We start from the raw sequence: 18,656 nt of genomic DNA on the forward strand, positions 1-18,656 counted from the left end.
CTCTGGTTTAAAACATCAGTATGCTAATCATAGAAGTATGTATTACCAATAATAATATAATAATATCTATGTAATGAAGCTGTGTGGGAACTTTTTTTTGTCAAATAAATAGTGCAATGTGCAATGCCAAAATCCACTGGGTTAACACCATATGTATATTTCTACTTATTGAGGATGATTGATGATTGCTAATTTATGTATTTACACAGCTAAAATATATTTCAGACACTGGTTGGTCCACCACTTTGGACAAGACCAAAACATTTTAAGTATTTTAAGACTTTTGCTCTAGGAGAAGAATTTACCATCAGTCATTTAGATTCATTCTGTTGATAGTAAATGCAGGAAAACCTAACACACAGTCAGCGATAAATCTATCCTAGGTTGCAGAGAACATGACTGATCACACTGGCCTTGTAGGAACAAGAAACACAGCAGTAATTTAGCTTCCTCTTGCTTCCCAGTCAAAGGCAAACACTGGCACTACTGAAGTGTTTTAACTAAACTAATACTTTAGTCTGTTAACACACACACACACACAAACACAGCTACTAGTGCAATCTAACACTGTCTTATATCATATCAGTGTGTGTGTGTGTGTGCATAAATTACTGAGCCTTCAACATTGTGACAGAAAATATCATGACGCACTTAGTGCACTGGAAAACACATGCCAGAAGACAAACCACTACAGAACACAAAAAAGGAAAGCCACCATAATCTGTCCATTTGTCATAGGACTCAAATATAATTTTGGGACAATGCATTTATAATCATACATTCAACAAACCAGAATAATGCAAACAAGTGCCTGAGTGTTAAAAAGGAAACAAAACAGCAAAGGAGAAATTTTAATTCACATCAAGTCACGCTTCCAGATAGTCAATACAGCAGCCAAACAGGCAATGCGATAGTGTTCAAAGGTACAAAATGTTGTCCAGAAGAAAGACTGACTTACAGAATAATCTTAGAGCATCCACAGTTGTGTATTTAGTTTTTTTTTTTTTTATACAGAAAACAGTATCAAACATTAGGCAAAGTCATCTCATGACAAAACCAAGAACATACGCATGCAGTTTAGGTTTTTTTTTTTCATAATATTGAGCTTGCATTCAAAGGCAGACAGGTTACAAAATCATAATCACATCTCGATTGTATTCATTACATATTCATCAGAGAGAGAGGGATCACGGTTGTGTCAAAGAGTATATTGGGATGCCAACAAGGTTTTGCTGTCAGTTTGGGCCTCACAAACCAATGTAGCAACTTAGATAGAGTGGAGATAAGAGGCCTGATTTGATGCACTAAACATTTTGTTCCCCCATCTTTGAGGGTGTTGTAGTGCAAGATCTATCAAATCAACTTTCCCTCCTAAGGTGTGAAATGTACTATGGCAGGAGTTTAATAGTTTGAATAACATAATAACATTTCCAAATTAAACTATGGCTTAATAATATGACAAAGGGACATAAGGGCTCTTTGTTACTATTCACGAGCTGTGATTAGTGAGCTTCAAAGATGAGGTTATTGACGCCACACTGACAGAGTCGACATGCTGACAAAAACAAATATGTCTGGTCAGAGAGAAGAGAAAATGGCAAAAAGCTGTCAGCTGGTTTGTGAGTCTGATAGGAATTCTGAGGACTGGTGAGGACTGGTTGTAATGGTGTTTCTGTGTTAGCAATCAGTACGTGGTGGGTGTGGAATCAAACTCATGAAATCACATATACTGTACATGGACTGCATCCATGCCTTCTGATCCATGAGAGCAACTTTTCAGTCCTGTTGCTGAATTGTTATTAAACCTGAACATAATACATTAAGAAAAAAATATATAATTAATGTAAAAGCCAATAAAGACTCCATATGACCATATGACCTCAATGACTGAACCCCTGGTGGTTTGCTCCTTGGCCATGAGTTCAACCATCTCTATTCCCAGATATATGAGCCCAACTGCAGAGCAGATTTTGGATTTGACCTTTATATATCACATTAAAAATGTTCAATATGCCAAAATTTGGCAAAATTTGACAAAATTTGAACTATATCAACAACACAGACGTGCACAATCTCTGAGGACTTACTGTGGAATAGAAAGGGTTAAACATACATTCTGTTGGATACATTTATAGTGGAGTTGTGTACATAAAAACCTTATGCAACAACATAGTAACAATATATATATATACAGGGCTAGTATATTAAAAATGTTGCCCTTCTCACCCCGGCCTGTCTTAGCAAAGCTTGCAATGCACGACTGAACAATTGCAGTGACTTTAGCCAGGGCATGTTTGCCCTTTCAGCAGCAAACTTGAATTTCAGCAAGAATAGACTTTTGTAAACAATACATGCTTTTAGTATTAGTGTGATTTTTCTCATTTTTGACGTAAACTTTCGGTTTTAAAATTCTGCCCTTTTGACATACAGCAGGTACATTTTCATCCACATTACAGCTGAAGATGTTTTCAGTGGGTTTTTGTGGAAACTCATTTTCTGCAGTGTAAACAATAAGCTGCACACACACCACAGGGCTGCCCAGTCAGGTGGTATTGTGGTTTGACGAGTGATTTTCGGGAGGCAGGTCACCCACTGAAATCCATTCTGTCGTTGATTACAGCTGGCCTCTATCAAGCAGGTTCTCAACCTTCCACACAGTGAAGTAAGGCTGTGGGAGGGACTGTGCACAGTGACTGTGAGTGTTTCTACCTCTGCAATGAATTTATCTACAGACCAACAGAATTATCAGGTGCATATGTGATCTACTTTTACACCCATGACCCTCTTTAGCTCATGACTACAGGCTCACAGGAGCTATTACGTGATTACGCTCTTATTGCACTAACCATATGTTCACATTTGACTCAGTGACACTTCTGCTAAAACCCACCACGACAATTTGAAAGAAGCTTCCTCTAGCCATGAAAGTCCTTTTAAGCTTCCACTCTTAGGAAATCTGCTAAACCACTTTTGACCACAGACAGGCAGCCAGCTGATTGCAAACAGAACTGTGGACTTCTACTCATGTTTTATGTCCCACTTTTACTTAAATTTCAAAATGCATATTAGATTTAGCTATCCATTCCATTTGGACTGAAACACTTGTGGAACATAAGGATCATCATAAAAGTAAGCAGCTCTGGAGACACAGAAAAACACAGAAAAAAGCTTGGTAGGTGGCACCATTACACTGCTGTCTCAGCGTTCGTCATGTCAGGAATGCATGCTGTAGCCTTAATGTATTAAGATAAAGTTGATTTTTGCCGTGTTGTTTCTTTAATTTGCTTACTGGACAGACTGTGACCTGTCAACATGCCAAATGACAGGTAACAAAAAGCACACTACATTTATCTTAATTTATCTACTTGCATTTTGAAGGTGTTTTGTGCTTTTGTCTTGGTTATGCGACTTTCTCCCTTCCAACAAACTGCATTCTTTTTCCTTGGAAGAAGAGTAAAAGCCTCAGTATACCTCAGTCAAAGTGGTTGCTGTATCATCTAAAGGTATTGCTGCTGGGTTATAACATAGCTGCAAACAGACATGCAGCTGATGTGTGCCTCCTAAAAATGTAGCGCATATGCTATGGACATACCATATAACGAATGCCTGGATTGTCTTTTATTTTGGAAGCTCACATTGAACAAAGCCATTGCCTAACACTAACTCTTTTACTCAATGTGATCATTGCTATCACAGTGAGTAAAAAAAGCGTAAATATAGCAAACAGCAGACTCCTATTCAGTAATGACCTGAACCCAGCTGAACATGTACCTTCTAAACTATAAATTTATCACGACTGCCAATGTACATAGTTTCTAATTTTAACAAATCATACGTTTTTGTTTGCTTATGCACACATCACTTTTTTCTGTTCGGATTTATATTAATTTCTCTTTGTTTTTTTTTAAAATGTAATTCTTATCTTAGATGCTGTATTTGACAGGCTGCAGTAACAGCAAGACACATTCTGTGTATGTTTGCATCCTTGGCTAATCAAACAGATTCTGATTCTAAATCTATAAAAAACAAAATACGAAAAAACTCTGGTCATCAATGGTAGGCCCCCCATTAACCTTTTGTGTCAAATATAAATCCATTAAAAAAAAGAATCTACTGAAAGTTTGTATGATTCACATGGGCTGCCAAACTCCTTCAAATTTAATGACCAAATCATTTTTGCCACTTGCTTGCATTAGTACAGTTTAATCTGATAGGGACAACAGGGACGTTGGCAGTGCAATATAATTTGAAATGTCTATCAAAATTCTATAAACTATTTTCTCATTTAATGATGAGAATTAAGGGTTGGTTGGTTTAGGCGTAAAACGTCAAGTCAACTATACAGTGCAGTCTCCTGTGTAAAAGTCCAATCTTTCTGCTGATCCATCAACCATCCTGACCTTATCCCTTCATGGACTTTGTGCCTTTGTCATTATTACTCCTGCTCTTAGTAGACAAGAGTCATGATTCATACAGCTGCTTGGTATATGTTACTTTGATAGATGTCATATCTGGACGTTGGCGGATGCTTGGAGGATAGTCCCAATAAGATAGCACATGGTACAACATTGGTTCATTTGAGGCCCTAAATTTTAGTTTATATTAAGGAGCTTCTGTTTGCCTGTAATATATCTCTCAACTGGTCAAAAGACTACAAGGAAAACTGCCAGATTTCTAAAACGTCTTGTTTTTGGCCTAATGTGCGACAGCAATATACATCAGTGAAAGATAGCAGGACCTGCACTACCCAAAACTTTATCAATCATGTTCAAAGTGCACCATCTTCAACTTCAGCTTCTCTGTAGAGCTATTAGTGTGATGCACACGGAATGTGGGAGGTTAACTTTTACTAAGAAGATGAAAACTGTTCCTCTAGTTATGCTACATCTTTAGTTAGATTCTCCACTCTTTCACGCCAGTCTCCTAGAGTTCTTTTCTACTTACAGCAACAAAGGTGACAGTGTAAAGGCTTTATTTGTGTTGATCGGGGACTGACAAAATAATTAACTGCTGTCAAAGATCTAATTAAATAGAGAATATGTCTTTTTTTTACAAAAAAAAAACATTTCACAGATCACAAAAGAAATGAGAATTATGACGTTTAACAATTCCACATTACAACCTCTGTGACTGATGGAAAAATCAACAAGCAGCTATGCAACCCCGGTCGTGCATGAGAAAGGCTGGTTAAACACAAGCATAAAGTATTAGATATTTAAAGCCCTGTTGAGAGGAAATATATTCCTAAAGAGAGGTGTCGCAGGTCACTGTGGCCAACTTGAGAAGTATTCCAGAGAGGAAAGCTGGGTAAAGGAGTTAGGAATATGAAGGCAGGAGTCTTATCCAGTGCAGCCAGGGAGGGGCGGTGTCCAACAGGTTGGATGACAGGAAGTGGGTTTTCAGTCATTTAATGAACCAGGTAATTCATTGGTTAATGTGTGCCAGCGCTCAATTTTCTTGTCCTTGTTTTTGAGGCAGTCAAACCAGTGTTTGAGCCTCTCTCCATTTGCATTGATACCCAGAGACACTCCACCTACAAAAGAAGGTAACGGTATTCGTGTGATGAGTTCTGCTATGTGTCACATTAAAATATCATTACTGTAGAAACAGCACAGAACACGTATGGCATCAAGTATTTAACATTAAACACCATTCTCCAAAGGGTTTTTGTATCATTAAAACATTTTACCAAGAAAACTTCATTACACCTCGATATGTTACTCTACATAAGACTCCTCATCTTTTGTGTCAGATATCCCAGACTGGATCTGTTCCAATGTATCAAAACTGTAAAGTAAAAAAAATAAAAACTAAAATATTTGGCTAGTTTATATATCAAATGTCTTTTTAAAATATATAAATGTGGTCTCAGTAGTCAGTAAAGCTTTGTTGTAGAACTGTCTTGGCTCATCTCTGTACGTTTTTGCAAATTCCACCCTGTCCCTTTTTGATTCTCACTACTGATGAGGGGTTTGCATCTTGTTGTATCGCCTCTATGAGAGCTGATATTTTTTTTATTTACACCCAAATGCCTCCATTTTGGAGCAAGAGCAAAAAATAGCCTTCCTGTTCCAGTACTTTTCAAGGGGATTGTGTCTTTACTATAGAAAATACGATTGCCTCTATCAACTGATACCTGCTGTGATTACTGAAAATGACAATGGTGAAGCACATAATGCATGTGAATCACTAATACCTGGTTTAGGCACAACAAAAAAAAATGTATGCAACCTAATATCAACACTGTCAGAATGAATGCATGAAATGACATAACATCAGTCTTGGTGTCAAAGAACTTTGTCTGAACACCCACTCACTAGGTTGTTCTTCAACAGCAGACAGACTGTCTGAAGTAACGTTCATGCTCAAATATGGAGTTTCTCTCCCAGTCTTTTAATTTTTTCTGACATATTACTTTAGTGATGCTTCTTTGCAGCCTCCAGTCCAAGAAAGGACTTGACAGATGGCAGACAGAAGTCCAACGGTGCTGCTGACACTGATAAATATCTGTCAAGCTATTTAAACTGGTCCCACACTGTCATCTCTGATGTAAGCAGAGCTGGTCTAGCATGGCCCACCTGTGCTTACCTATAAAATCATTGGACTTCCCGATGTCATAGTCCCACACGGTCACCTCCAGCGTCTTTTTGGTGAGGTCTGCATATTTTATGTCATAACAGAACTCCTACAGAGAACAAAACAGCAGAAAATAAGAGCTCCAGCAGTTCCTCTCTGCAGTATAATCACATAAAGTACGCCCACAAGCACACATCTCAGCTTTTCAGATTACACAAAGGATAAAAGCTAAAATGTGGGATTAAAAGTCTTGAACACATTGAATAAGAGTTAATTCTGCTTCACCACCTTTAGCAGAAACCTCTTCTCGGCATGGTGCTGGGTTTGTATAATTATCATTACAAACCTGAATGCAGTTGACATTAGTTTCATTTCTGGTAAAATTGATTCACATAAAGTAATTCTGAGTGCCTCATTGAGTTTTAATTTTTTTGTTAGTGCCCAAAAATAATTTGCAGGTTAATGTTGATGCTTCCTTTTTCACTCCCAGGAACTAATTTGCTGCATACGTAACATTCAGCCAAACCTATTAGTTCAAGACACTTGCCTAGACCCATTTAGTGCACTACAAATGTCAAAAGTCTTTGGAAATATAATGTGAAATGCATACTAGGACACTGGAATGACACTGTAATAAATAAAGTACACTGTCCATTAAATGAAACAAGCCTTTTTTCACTTATCAATTTTCACCTTGCAGAGTGGGAGCATTCTTTTTGCATTTCAATCTGCGGTTCCATCAAGGTTGCTACTCCACCTTAATGAAATTGGGGCCTTTATATGGAAAAAGACATCATAGCTCATCTCTGAATAAAGGCCAAGAAGTGATCGAAAAATATGGGTGCGAAAAAATGTCAGAGGAAATGTCAAGCCACTGGCCTGTGTGAGTGTTTGGCCACAGCCATCCACTTGTATTCAGGCAGATACTTCCGAGCCAAGCTAACCTGTGCCATGAAGAACTGGGGGGCCCACTCAACTCTGAAAACATATTTGGCATCCCTCCGTTTAACATGGCTGGGTCTTTGTGGACTTTGGAAATACATTTCTGATTTCTGTAGTATTTCCAATCAATCATTTTAGTTAGAAGTGTGCAGCTGTGAGATTAGGCAGCTCTGGCTCAGTTTGGAAGACAATTATGGTTGATAACTGGTCTTATGTCATAATACGTTAACCCCCTGTTTTAAACATGCATTAACTGATTTTTATAGCCATTTTATTGCACAACAAGCTAAAACATTATTACGTTATGGTTGATTTTATGCATTATATATTTTATGCATGCATATAGCAGATTTTATTCTGCAAAGAACGGGGCAGCATGTCTGTTTTTTTCTTAAAACCTCAATGAAAGTGAGCCAAAACTATGAGCTGGGAGATGATAAAGCGAACATAACAGCTGAGTTGCACAGCAGAGTTGGCAATAATTCCCTGTGGGTTTGGCACATTCAGAAAGTTAGTTCAAATAAAAACATTTGTTTGCTAAAACTAAAACATTGATTGATACACTCATCAATTGTTATTATTTTATTTTGCATCTTAGTCTTTGCATCTTAATCAAGATTTACAGTGGGTGCCACAAGAATTTGTGCATTGCCAAAAATAACTCCTGAGGTATGTATTCAGAGACAATCATTTGGCTAATTATGTGTTTTGTGACATATTTCACCAGCATCCAGAAGCAGATTCAGTTTTGCTGTCCCTTTGCTGCAAATTAAGAAGAAAAAAAGGCTTTCTGTACAATCTGACAGCCATCTCTTGACAGTTTTGATGGTCCTTGTGTTATGGAATTCATTGCACATAAAGGCACTGCTGCTCAGGTACAGGAAGACTCGTAAAAAATAAAAGGAAAAATGGAACTGCAGGGTTTTAGTGCAGTAGCTGCGGTTTATACCTCATTAAACTCAGGATTGAGCGTCTTCTTCTTTACAGCAGTCTTGTGCTTTGACTTTTTGTTCTCATCGGGCTTCAGGTACCTGTAGAAGAGCAGAGCAGACAGGCAGGAAGGCTTAGTAGTACTTCCCTAAATGGTTTAACTGGGGATGGAACAGAAAAACGAAAATACACATCCCTGTACAAAAGATGTGTTTGATTTATTACACAAATTCTGTGAGCCCCCTATCAGGTACAGTATACGTGTAAAAGCCTCATATATTGTATGTTTCTCAGGTGCTATATTGTTCTGTCCTCCAGAGGGTGCTGTGGTACTGCCCTACATTCAACCACCCGGCTTATTACATTAATCACACTACATTACATTTGACTTTAATAGGCGCAAACTGTGTTTTATTAAAAAAACATTTTCAGCTGGCAATACAGAAATGTGGTGTCACCACCTCTTGAAGCACTTCTTCTCTATCAGGATTGATGTCCAATACATGCTTAGTTTAATGTCATTTTAGTGTGTTTTTGACGAGATTACAGAGTTGAAGGCACATCGTGTCATAACAATAGGAAATGTCAAAGTTAGCTGATAATCCTAATAGTTCACAGTATGTTACACATGAAATGTAGTTCACATAAAACCTTAATTGTAACTTTTCTAATTTTGAGGTTTATGTGGTTGTTCTGGTAACAATCCTGTCATAGTCTGAACAAAAACAATCTGTTCTTGTTGTGTTTTCTGTTATTGGGTTTCATTTTATATATTTAGGTGAAAGTTCTTTTTTACACTGTTTATATGGTCATTATGGAAGCTGTTCAATTGAGTTGCACTATACTTATTGAAACAAGTATTCTACCCAGATTCATACATATTTAAGGCTGACAAAGCAGTAGAAACATCTTTCATAGGATCACAAGGTGAATTTACAACACCCTATAACTGTTTTAACAAAAACTAAGTATTTGCAGATCCACTGTATTAGAGTATGTACATACTCTGCACTCAGTGTATGTTGCAAAATATATGTCATTATTCCCAAATGTGTACCATTTACATTTGTAGCAATGTTTTTACTTCTGTATTTCAGCTTGCAGTCTCTGAGTCTGTTTTAAAAACAGATTATTAGTATTCATAAATGTACAGCCAGTATCTGTGTGCATACTTTGACTTAATGAGTGATGCAAATTGCAGCCTGTACTTATATCAGCCTCTGCATGCTGGATGTTGTTTAGTGCCTCTGTCCATTTGGCAAATAGCGGTTTTGGGCAATAACACTCATTCTGATGTGGTATATTTCAATTACAGTAGCTTGTCACATCCCATTTTCCTTTTATGTGCTTACTGGACCCACAGAGGCTTCAATTTGCCAAGGTAACACAGATACTTAAAGGAAAGCTAAGTGGGTTATTGCTCACAAACTTACCCCAAGGGTGTGGGGGCTGAAATTGTTCTTGATGAGGATACTGTTGCAGTGAACCTAATTGTTGTCATGTAATGAGACTACTGACCCCCAGGCAAAACAAGCTAAGAGTAAAAGGGGCAAAAAAATAAATAAATAAATTATACTATTGCACAAAACAATGTTCTTTTTGTGTATGTTAGTTGATTGTTTAAGCTATTGCAGTTGTGCAGAAATGTTATAATTGTTTATTTCCTGCATTTGTGCATTAGAGCTTGTCATTGACTTGTCATTAAGTGGGACATTTAATCTGTTATTTCTCATGACATGCTCTACTCTCACTGACAACTGTGTTCGTGTTTTTACATTCATACTGCATGTATCTCAAAAATATTGCCAACATTACCAACACAACAGAGCAAACCACTTGATGACAGCTGTGACGTGATGTGCTAGACATCGGCTGGTGAAAAAGGGAGGAAAATCATGCAGCCAATCATGTCTATCTGACAGAGTATACATTTCTTTTATTCTCTCTCACAGGAGCCAGTCAGTAAATCTATTATCTGCCAGTATGTCCTTCAAGCCTTAGGAAAATTTTCTCGACTGTTGGAAAATTGTTGCCGGTCTCTCTCCTCTGAACAAGTTGCTTTTGTTCTCAAGGTGTGCGAAGCAGAGTCGGAAATTAATTGCACTTTCATTGCTCAGCCAGATGAAAGACTTGGGAAATGTTCAGGTGTGATAAATAGGACTCTCCTTCAAATTGCAGCGCTGCGGATGGCCTCTCATGCTGGGTGTCTTTTCTGCTACTGATAACCACGGTTGCTGTACCTATTTTTCTGCTAAAACATCAACACTGCCACATAATCCATTTCAGCACTCCTATAGTGCATCACTGAAAATAGTAGTGCGCATTTAATGTTTTGAGGAGAAATATTGATCAAGAATCACACTGAAAGTGCATTGTCAATTTAATTTTGTATCTTTTTATTTATAGTTAACTCCAGCAGTTTTTAAGTTTTTTTTCACACCACTCTCATATTTCAGAAAGCCACCATATTAACAAAATCGAGTTATCTGTGATTTTATTTGCTGTTGCTGTTTCATAATGTTAACTGAAAATTGCATGTTTAAAGCCTCACTCCTACATTTTCTTATGTTAATATCTTCTTTTTTATTTACTTTTGATATAAATTGTAAATGAAATGTTTTAATGGAAAAACATTTATCACTGCAAAGCTCCCTCAGTGCACTCACTAAAGTACTGAACACTGTGCTATACATGAGTACAGTCTTACTCTTATAATAGGAATAATCCAAGTTGTAATCAGAGGGCAACAATGCCAAGCCTACAGCCACGGATGTTTTATGAAACAGAAAAAGGCCCCTAACCCAAGACAGGACAAAATAAAACGTTTTTTTATATAATTTCACTGCTGACATTTTGCTATTTTTGTGGTCATTTTGTGTTCTTGTGGTTCCAAGTTGTAAATAAGCTGTAACAATTGCTAAAGGTTTTACAGTATTGCATAAACAAATATACCACATGTGCCGTCATTTATACTTTTATAGGATTCTGTTCAAGTGTATTTTGCATTGTGTGTTTGCAATCAATACTAACGTTTTGACATAGGGGTCCGAGAAGCCATTGGCATCCATAGCAGCGAGGTGAGCACAGCGTATGATGCCCACTACCAGGCAAGACTTCTGGGTGTTATACTTAAGAGAAATCATGATGCGTCCTCGTTCCTCCAGCGACTTGTCTTCTGTTTTGTTGACCTGCAGTGGAGAAAATGACAAGATTTTTACATTTGTTCTGTTTTCCATAGATCATCATCATCATCATTTGGAAATATGTAATATTTTCATTTCCACAATGCTATAAATCCACCGTGACAAAAAAAAACAATTACCTGAAGACTGCTTTCTTAAACATAGATTAAAAAACTTTTCAGTACTTTTATGCAAAAAAAGAGATTTGTTAAAGTTGATATTATTTAAAGCCTATAGTCGTTGTCTTTTTGACAGACAGCCATACACTGATTCTCTGACTGATGCCATCTCCGTTGTAGATGTTAATAGCCTCATCAAAATTAATTGGCCATATTCTTTAGAGACAAGATAAACATCTGAACTGACACATGACATGTGTCCCTGTTTTCATTCCAAACACCACGCATCTCCTTCTTCCTGATGAGCACCGCACCGACCAGAGAAGCAACTATTCAGGTCACGACATGAAATCAATTAAAAAATGTTTGTCTGTTTGGATGATTTACTATTAAATGTGATATGGCCAAGGCTCAATTTAAGCCCAGAAGGAGACAATCATCTGAAAATGTCAGCTTCCCCAATTCAGCTGATTCATCTCCAGCATCTGTATCAGTCATGACAGATAATCTCTGTGCTATCAACACCAGTCACCTCAGTCCACAGTTGGCACACATATTTATTGACCTTAACCACGATAAGAATGAGCAGATAAAAACACTGAAAGCACAACAATAACTGACACAAGAGGCAAAGTTACAACTTTTCTCACCCACAGTGAGACACAGAGAAGCTAAACAGTGTTTTACAGCCTAAAAATTTCAACTGGTTCACTAGAAGGAAGGAAACCTCTGGCTGTGTTTCTGCTAAATATTTATGTGCTTGTAGGCCACAATGTAAGAGAAATGATTTTCTCCTTCATTCATAATTCTCTACTCACATTATAATTCACACAGTTTGTACTGTTTGAGTTTTTTCTTTCAAAATCTAACATTGTCAAATGTAACATTTATACCAATAAAGATTATTTCACTTGGCACAAAGACTTTTCTTTTACCCTTTTTAAAACACATAATTAATAGAAATATGCTTCAACACTTATCTTATGAAGAGATGAGTGGTGGTGGAAACTCATTGTGACACAGACTCACAGAACAACACTGGCAGCAGTGCAGAGATTTTTAATTCTAAAAGTGTGAGTGAGCTGTGCCTTTCTGACCAATCCGAGAGAAGCAAAGAATTCTTCAAAGATTGTAAAATTCTTTATTACAATAAATTCTGTAAAATTTATTGTAATAAAATACTTGAATTCATATTAATATTATATAGTATTGCAAGGTTGGATACTCTGATAACAAACAGAGATTTTATTGGGGATTTCACTAATCAGCTCCATATGAACTTTTTGCAACTTGCATATATATCTATCTATCTATATATATATATATTAAACATTTTCTCCTCATATCAATAAAGAATTTAATCTAGATGGATTCCATTTGCTGTTGTGGTTTCTAAATAGTGGAACACTCAAAAGGTGTGTTACCTTATAGGATTTGAAGTATTGAATATAACAATATTAGTGGTGAAGGTTTTAAAAAACATTTAAGCTCATATATTTTGTGTAAAAGTGTAAAAAAACAAAAATTCCATATTTATTTATACTCCACCACTTTTTTTCTCATATCTACTGATTGACATGACAGGCTATGTCATTTAAAAAATGTAGCCCACTTTATGACTAAGTGAGTCATTCGTGGTTGTTTGTTTCATGAATAAATAGCTGCTATAGTTATCCCACAGTTATAGTATCCCCACAGCAATAGTTAAGCACAAGGCTCTTTTTTTCAGAAATACACCCCAACTCTTTAAAAAGCTATCTGAGCTTTCTTTTTTCCCATTGCCATGACCAATGACTTAGAAATGCAATTTGCTTGCAACATTCCAGTAGTTGCTGATTGTGTGAGTATGTACGGGTCTTTCCCATTACTCAGCATTTATTTGCCACCACATATGAGACCATCCATATCAGCACGGCAAATTCAGAGAGGCTTAACAACTTTAGGTTTATCAAAAGCTACTTGAAGGGTGCATAGGCCTGTAAAAATGTTGGCACTAGGAATGGGATTTTTTTTTTCTCCCAATTTGGTATTTCAAATTGAAATTCATCCCTTTTTCTGTCTCATTCTGCCTCTGTATGTCTGATTTATGACAAATTTTACAGTAGAAGAATGTTTTAAAACTCAACTTAAGAAAATTTTTGTTATGAACAACGTAAGTGGGAATACTCTTGCTTTTGCAATATTATAATCCAAATCAAAAATACCAATGATCAGTCCATCATAATAACTTGCTGCAGTACACTATAGCCCAATAAGATTTGAACATTTATGGCTTTGGTGCTACCAGGCCCAAGCTAGACCTGAAACCATCGTGCTGATTTTTTTTTGTTACAACAAAGTACATTGTTATGCCAATAGTGGTCAACATAGCCTTGAGCCACTATATCATCAAACAAAACCAAGAATTTTTCATCAGGGGTCTATGAAGGTTTTTATTTTCAAACTTCCGTGATCACTTTGGGGTGAGTGTGTTGCAGGAGGCAGACCATTAACCATTTACTTTATGCGGTTTGTTGAACTTTATGCATATCTCTCTAAGCTTTATACACATGTGCAGCAATTGTCCTTAAGACCTGTACACAGTCTTTGATGTGTAAAGTTGGTAAAACAAACCGAAGATTTGATTCAGATTCACATTTGCATTTTAAAAATGTCTCGTAGTGAAACATGTAAGACTGTGCCAGTCACCTAGTTCTGTGCTGCTAGTAGTAGACACAAAACTATGTAGCAACATTAGTCATTAATATTACTATTTTAATAGGCCTCGCTCTGGGAATAAACATATGTAGCAAATATGCACAATAATGAATAATTCATGTATCCTCGTTATACAGCACCATCAGTGGCTCAGTTGGTAGAGTAGCCGACCATAGGGTTGGAGGTTAACGCACCGCTCCTTGCGACCACAAGGTTTCCCTCAGAACGACACTGAACCTATCCCCATCCCCGTCCCTATCTTTGCAGGGCCTGTCCCAAGCCCAGTAAAAAAAAGAAATTAGAGGGTGTTGCGTTAGGAAGGGCATAAAAAAAAAAAAACTGTGCCAAATCAACATGAGGACAAAAATGATACACTGTGGCGACCCTGAACTCACGGTATAAGCCAAAAGGACAAAAAATTAAAAATGAAATACAGCACCATATCAGTAATAGGACATGATGGCTTTGTCAATACCAGTTAACCATTGATTAACCAGAACATATTAATTAATGGCACATAACAAAGGTGGGCTCCAGATAAACGTTCTCTGTCATCTATCACAAAAGGAAGAAATAACACATTACCGAATATCTATAAATGTTATTTAAAATAGCTGGTAGTAGCTGGTTGTAGCTCATTAACACTACTTTCAAATGTATCCCCATGTACATGAATGAACACTAATGATCTGGTTTGCTGCTTCAAGTAATCATGTCCTCACAGCATTCAAACACTGCTACAAACTTAGGTACCAAAATATAAGAGTAAGAGAAATAAAAAAAAAAAAAAAAACAGGCAGGAAAAAGAACATGTGCACACACAGACTTCTGTCTCCTCCACAGTCTTTGCGTGTAGGAGACAGTGTTATCCAGCAACAGGGTCCACAGCAGGATACTAATCAGATATCTCCAGGGAACTGATTCTCTCCACATGAATCACAAATGACTTTTAGAAGACATCTCACTGGACTTGTGGACTAGCCATCCTTTTTGTCTGGCATGCCAACATACTTCAGCCACCTCCTCAGTTTATGCATTCAGTCCTTTCTCTTTTTCTGTCGTTTAGCCATTTTCAGGACCTCACACTGTTGTCTCAGCCTTTTTTTCTCACTTAAACAAGATGCACTTGCAAATGTTTGACAAACCAAGGGGCTGACAGGAAGACAACAGTATCAAGACAGAAAGTGAGTATGGAAGCACAAACCGCGGGCTGCTAGGAAGGTATCTAGATCTGTTTGCCTGACTAGCTCAGACATCATTAATGCACTCAGTGCCTTCTTCTCTATTTCACACTTGTAGACCATCCAATTACCTTGGCTAACCGTCCTCCTCTAGCAACAGATTGTTTAGATGGCATACAAACAATATATACCAAATGCGATGTAACATCATCATCTGGTAATAAAACACAGTTGTCTCCAGCTGCACGGCTTCTGCCCTTTAAAGATTAAAGTCTCTCCCTGCTTTCTGTCTCCTCTTCCTCTTTCCATCCATTTGCTCAAACATTAAATCAACTTACATAAACACACTGCTGTGCATTAGTGTTTGCTTAACATTTACCAGCTAATTGGGCCATAGCCTGGGGGGGAAACTCAATTAAGATTGGCTAGAGAATATCCATTAATTGAATTTAAGGCACAGTACAACCGGACACCTCTGATGTGACTGTCTGAACATCATTCTTAGTTAATGTTGGTGCAGTGCTAAATAATCAAGTGAGGTATACATCACTCCCAGTACCTGCTTCAGCTCCACAGACTGGCACTAAAGTAGCACAGAGGTAGCAGCCCAACCAAAGAAACTACCAGCTCCTGTGCCACGTGTCATGACTACATGTCTTTGAAACAATGCGTGGGTAGTCCAGGATATAAGGCTGTAACTGTGTGTGAGGAAGCCAGGCCAAAATGCATCTCCTGCCAATGTCCTAGTAGGTTCCCACAGATCAACACCTCTCAGAGAGCAGTGGGGCGCTGACTATTGTGCTGATGCAAGAGAAGAGACTGTTGCTCAGTGGGCACTGGCATTCATACGCAAACACATCAAATACAGGGACAGTAGAGAAAGCAATGCTGATAACACAGGAGGTAAATCAGATAAGAGAAACTGGTGACTGCTCAGAGGCTAAACTGGGATTTTGTGGCTCCCTTGTAGAATATTATGGTCCCTCATCTTTTGTGTTCGGATGCAATGTGAGTGAATGTTTGTGGATGGTGCAGTGCTTATTATGGCCCACAGCTATGATGTGCAACACAGGCCCCAGGCCACTATGTTTGTAAGTTTTCTCTGAGGGTGCTATTAAAGAAATGACTCTATCAATGACTGAGCATGGCACAAGAGGAAGGATGCTCTTCAGTCTCAGAGGAGCAGAAATCAAATCAATGTTACAGTGAACTTACAGATTTCCATTGTGCACAAAAGGGAATCATAGTGGTGCTGAAGGAAAAATGAGGATTTATCATTTTATTTATCATGAATGTAACTGTGAATATTATGGAAATGTGGCCGTTGGTTGGAATAACATGGTGCTCTATGGCATAAAAAATAATAGCCTTTAAACACTGTCTTGCAAAGATAATAACAAAATGGTGCTATCCAAAACAAGAATGACAACCTGCCATTTTTAAAACTGGCAACGTGGTGGGCAACAAAATTCTGGTCATCGCAGTTAAGCCATTGTCCAACAGCGCTGAGGGAATGGAGAAATGTATCACACAGTGACACTGATCCAAGATTCATTGCCAGATTAGGCTGCTGGCTTTTGCACTGCTGCTCAGCCCTCTTGCTGTCTACCGGTGCCAGTGCTAGGGGCAGATCCCAAGTCAAGGCTGGCAGACACATCCATTACATAGACATGGGTGATTGGTCACAGTGTTAGCAAAGTCTCAACTGTCCAGGCACCATGCGTGACATTAGCAGAGCAGTTGTTCTGTCGTTTCAAGGCCTTTATGTCAACACGCGTAGACTCTTCATCTTCATGGTGGTGACTATCTGTTGTGGCAAGAGAAGCACTATCTTGTTTCTGTTTAACATTGAATAGTTTTTTGCCTTTCAGGTCCATATTCGTTCACGGCTGCCGGCATGAGTGCTTGGGTGATTTACTGATAAGAAAATAAATTGTAAAAAAAAAAGCAGCATTTTCTGTGTTTCTTTAACTATATTTCTACCTTTGGACAGGTCCATTCCACAGGTTTGCTGGCTGAGTGAAGTGTTTATGAGACAGACAAGTCGGTTGAAATGCTTCACTGTTGGGCCAAAACTATCAATAAGACAGGCACTGCCAGCTGCTGGATGAAATGATTAAATGGTTGGTGCTCTATTCCTCCCAGCACAGCAAAAAAGCATCCTGTGCTCAGAGAGAACTCCTTATCCGCTATGTCAAGAGCAAGCAGAGCAGAAAGCTTCCTGCTTTGAGCTCTCTGTAACCTGCACCAGTTATAGCCACACTTTGCCTTGAAGCATTTCTATGTGAAAATGGCCCAATTGTCTTGCTAGGGTGAGACCTAAGGCAGGGTGGCCCAAAAGAGCAAAACAACCAAGCTGAGAGAGAAAAGACAGTTTAGCTGAAAACAAACATTTGCTGGGCTCAAAGCTTGCGCATGCTCCAGTTTTCTGACCTACCAAATCTACTAAAACCTCATCCATTTTTATAATTGTCTAAAGGAATGTGCAAAATTTGAATTACGGAGCATGAACTGTAGACGATGTTAACACATAACCAAGCAGTTCTAGCTTTGATTTGGATGGGGAAGGTAATGATTTAGTTATAAATGTGCATGTTGTGCGTGTCTATCGTCATGATGTGCTTTTTTTTATAGTGGAAGCTATGGAAATACTTGTTTATCAAAAGTTTAGGGAGGTAATGTTGCAAATTGTAAACTACACAGCTTTACCCTCTAGTCACAATTTTATGTCGAAAAATAGCAATAAAAGGTTTAACATCAACACTGTGTCTGTGATTTCTGCTGGCACCAGCACTCTATAATCATCGCACGACAAATTATATCCACCGTATGCATTTAAAACAGGGTTATATTGAAAGCAGAGCATGTACTTACATTAAATAAACCTTGACAAAATCAGGGCTTTGAATGGTGAATGCACCGTGGCTGTTTGCTACCAGTTTTACACGAGCGTATTTTGTATTTCTGGATGCTATTTCACACATTGACAACAAAGCATATGAGAGGAGCAACAGGAATTTGTCTCTCCA

General features: G+C 37.9%; 1 protein-coding gene across 1 annotated transcript in view; it reads right to left on the reverse strand.

The window, feature by feature from the left end:
* Window positions 1–724: 724 nt before the first annotated feature.
* doc2b (double C2-like domains, beta) overlaps window positions 725–18,656 on the reverse strand; it is a 94,507-nt gene continuing 76,575 nt past the window's right edge. The window contains exons 6-9 of the mRNA XM_067492432.1: window positions 11,479–11,636; window positions 8,468–8,549; window positions 6,589–6,685; window positions 725–5,533 (exon numbers count right to left, since the gene is read on the reverse strand). Of these exons, the coding sequence (XP_067348533.1) occupies window positions 5,400–5,533; window positions 6,589–6,685; window positions 8,468–8,549; window positions 11,479–11,636 (471 nt within the window). The 3' untranslated portion in view covers window positions 725–5,399. The remainder of the gene's footprint in view (window positions 5,534–6,588; window positions 6,686–8,467; window positions 8,550–11,478; window positions 11,637–18,656) is intronic.

This window comes from Channa argus, chromosome 22, assembly GCF_033026475.1.
Source record: "Channa argus isolate prfri chromosome 22, Channa argus male v1.0, whole genome shotgun sequence".
Taxonomy (NCBI): domain Eukaryota; kingdom Metazoa; phylum Chordata; class Actinopteri; order Anabantiformes; family Channidae; genus Channa; species Channa argus.